Here is a 3,225-nt window from a genome sequence, read left to right as displayed (position 1 = left end):
CTTGTAAGCTACTGTAAGGAAAAATATTGCTAATAACATAGGGAGGGTTTTTTTTCCCTAGCATTAAAAAAACAAAATGGCAATTTAAGAAATGTAGAAAAAGACACCTGGCATTTCTCCAAATTATTTTCTCCAGGTGGTAACCAAGCGTGCGAACTGATTTCTCGCAGAGAGAGTCAGAGCTGACAGTTCATACACAAAGGCCTTATTATTACAGTGTCGTGGGAGAGAAGACTATTCGGGACTAAGTCCTACTCTTGTCAACTTACTTTTGATTGCCCTCCTGCTGCAGGAGCCAGGCCCTTTTCAACAGAACAAGTTTCTTAACTGCATTGATCACACAGCCTCTCAGGGCCATGAAAAAGGAGGGCACAGGGGAATGTTAACTCACCCCCCCCTCCCCGTTTACTGTTATCTAGGACTACCCACAAAATAAAAAAATTTATGATCTCAAACCCTTAGTCTATAGCCCCAGATCGAGATTTTTCTAGCATAAGGAAATACTGAACTGAAAATATCTATTTATAGTTACTCTTGCAACACAAACAGGGGAAGTCAGAAGAAAATGCCAAGCTCCCATACAAGCAGTTTTCTTTTTGTTTTCAAAATATTTAATACGTGATAAACACGTAATTACATTTTATACATATCAAAATACAGCACTGTGCAGAAGAAAATACTATACATCACCATGTGCCCAGATCTTTCTAAAACAAAGACTGCCAGCACCTGGGTTCCAGAAACACCACTCGATTCATTTAGGGTGGCTGTAAACTTCTAAACACGTTTGTTTAAAGCACCAAACATACTCCCGACCAAGAGCTTTTCAAAGGTATTATACATATAAATGTTTTTCTAAGTTCAGATGGCCATTTACTCGTTTATAGGGCTCACTCACACAACGCACTCTTGCTTTCATGAAGGTGGGAGACTGGAGAGTGTTGAGGTAAATTATGTGACAATATAATTAACATGAAAACATTAAGGATGGTCAAATACGCCCTTCAAAAACCCCGCAAAGCTCCTAAACAATGGGTAACAAAGAATAAAATAGAGCTGGGGCATACTTCACCAGGGAGCACTGAGACTGCGTGGCTTAACATTATATTTCCCAACCACATTTGATGATTTCGCATCTGTCTGTTGAACTCGGCCAAAGAACGCAGATCAAAATCTTCAAAGCTCGCCCCGAGAGAGGCTGGAGGTGTTGCAACCAGGAGCCAGGGCGGCTGGGAACTCCCCGCAGGGCAGACTGCCCCTCCCGCCCTCGGAAACTCCCTGGGCCCCCCCTCCTCCGCTGCACGTGGTGCTCCATGGCGGGGGCAGGGGACATCCAAGGCAGCCAGAGGAAATACATTCACATCCGGCAGGTACTAACTCCTCAAGCCATTTTAATTTTTTTTTTCCTTGTTCTTTTCCCTCCCCAGCTCCGGTTCTCACAGCCTCGCCTCAACATTTATTTCATGCCAAAAAAAAAACCCCAACTGTGACCAAGTCTACCACAATGAGAGAGGTTCTCAGAACTTGTCTGCCCCTTCCCCAACATCTCCCCCACCCCCCGCCACACACACACACATACCCTCCCCCACAAGAAAGAGACGCCAGGCCCGGAGCGCTCCGATCCTTTTAATAAGAACATTGAGAATAGACATCTGTGCTTCAGTTCGTGCGCCCCCGCCCCTCAGAACGCCTCGATGGCCGTGCCCCAAGGGCTCAGTCCCGTACTCAGCACCCGCTCGCAGCGGCTCTGCTGCCCACCTCCACCCGGCGAGCTCGAGTCCCTCTCCCCGGCCCCAGTCTCTTGCTGTTGCTGCTGAGACGGGGCCGCCGGCTCCTGCCGCTCCCCGGCCGCCTCTTTCCGGCTGCTCAAGAGTCCCGAGAAGCTGGAGCCGAAGATGCTGATCAGGCTGGCCACGTTGCCGGTGTCCATGTCCTCGGGCTCCGGGACCTCCTGGTCCCCCGGCGACGGTGGCGGGTCCCGGCGTGCTCTCTTCAACCCCGAACGCTGCTGCCGAGGCTCGGCGCTCCTCTTGCGGCAGCAGGGGCGAGGCGGAGGCGGGCGGTGTTGCTGCTGCTTCTCCTCTCCCCGGCAGCAGGGGCAGCAGCTCTCGGGCAGGGCTCCGCCACAGCGCGCCTCCCACAGTCTCTCCGTCCCCGACTCCTCGCCCCTGTCCAGGCAAAACACAGAGTCCGCCCTCCTCTCCTGGGGCCGCGGGCTGAGATCCGGCTCGCTCCTCGGACATGGGGCAGGCTCCGGACACGGCTCAGGCTCCGGCCACAAGGCTCCTTCGGCGTCTGGCGGGCAGGCCAGCAGGTCGGCGCCCTCGGGGTAGGCGTGGGGCCCCGGCGGGCAGGGTTGAGACCCTTCGGGGTAAGCGTGGGGCCCCGGTGGGCAGGGCTGCAGCTCGAGCTCCGGCCCCTCGCTCAGGTAGACCTGGCGGGCGCTGCGCAGCACCAGGGACACCAGCAGGTTCTTGTGCAGCTTAATGCCGCCGCGCTGCACCCGCGAGTTGTAGATCTTGCCCAGGGAGATGCTGACGATGCGGTGCGCCTCTAGCTTGAACTCCATCCCGGCGACTCCAGGCACTCCGGACAAGGTCACCACGCCGCCCGTGTCGGGACCGTCCCGGTTCTCTTTTTGGGGGGTTTTTTTTTTTAATTTTTTTTCTCTCGTTCTGTCTTGGAGGGGGTGGGGTGGGAGGGGGTGAGGGCGGCTGGCCAGCGATCCCTCCTCGCCCTGTGCCGGCGGCGGGGACGCGGAGCCCGCGAAGAATTTTGATTTCCTCGCGGGAAAGCTGTTGTCAGCGGCGACCGATTTACCAGCGAACAATTCAGCGCGCAGACGTAAGCCCGCTCCACGCCGTACTGCCGCCAACTAAGCGCGGCCGCGCTGAGTCAGCCCCTTTATATACCCCGCCTCTGGCCTGCCACCGCCTGCCAATCAGCCGCCGGCCGGCTGGTCTACCCTATTCGGAGCCGCGACGCACTCCCTCGTGCAGCGCTCTCAGCCTATTCGAGGTCGGGGAAGGGAACAGAGTGATTCGAACGGCGACCCGCGGACAGAAGTTTTAAAAGGGTAATGGCATCCTGTTTGAGTTGCGTCCCACAGTATTTTTTTCGTTTCTGTACTTACCTGCATAAATTCATCTTTTAAATTGATTTACATCAAAATATTATGGTCAGATATTAGCAAAGAATAAATATACTGAAAAACAGAGATCTGGT

The 3,225-nt window shown here is 54.1% G+C and overlaps 1 protein-coding gene across 1 annotated transcript; it reads right to left on the bottom strand.

The window, feature by feature from the left end:
- Nucleotides 1–1,610: 1,610 nt before the first annotated feature.
- On the bottom strand, nt 1,611–2,896 carry IER5 (immediate early response 5). The gene has a single exon (XM_029618423.1). The coding sequence runs from the start codon at nt 2,567–2,569 to the stop codon at nt 1,682–1,684; it is 888 nt and encodes a 295-aa protein (XP_029474283.1). The 5' UTR covers nt 2,570–2,896; the 3' UTR covers nt 1,611–1,681.
- Between the last annotated feature and the right edge of the window lie 329 nt (nt 2,897–3,225).

The sequence above is a fragment of the Rhinatrema bivittatum genome, chromosome 10 (assembly GCF_901001135.1).
Source record: "Rhinatrema bivittatum chromosome 10, aRhiBiv1.1, whole genome shotgun sequence".
Classification (NCBI taxonomy): Eukaryota; Metazoa; Chordata; class Amphibia; order Gymnophiona; family Rhinatrematidae; genus Rhinatrema; species Rhinatrema bivittatum.
Note: the sequence above shows the minus strand (reverse complement) of the source record. Positions and strands in the feature narration are given on the sequence as shown.

Coding starts and splice junctions, on each gene's coding strand:
- IER5 (XM_029618423.1), bottom strand. CDS start 2,569: ATGGAGTTCAAGCTAGAGGCGCACCGCATCGTCAGCATCTCCCTGGGC.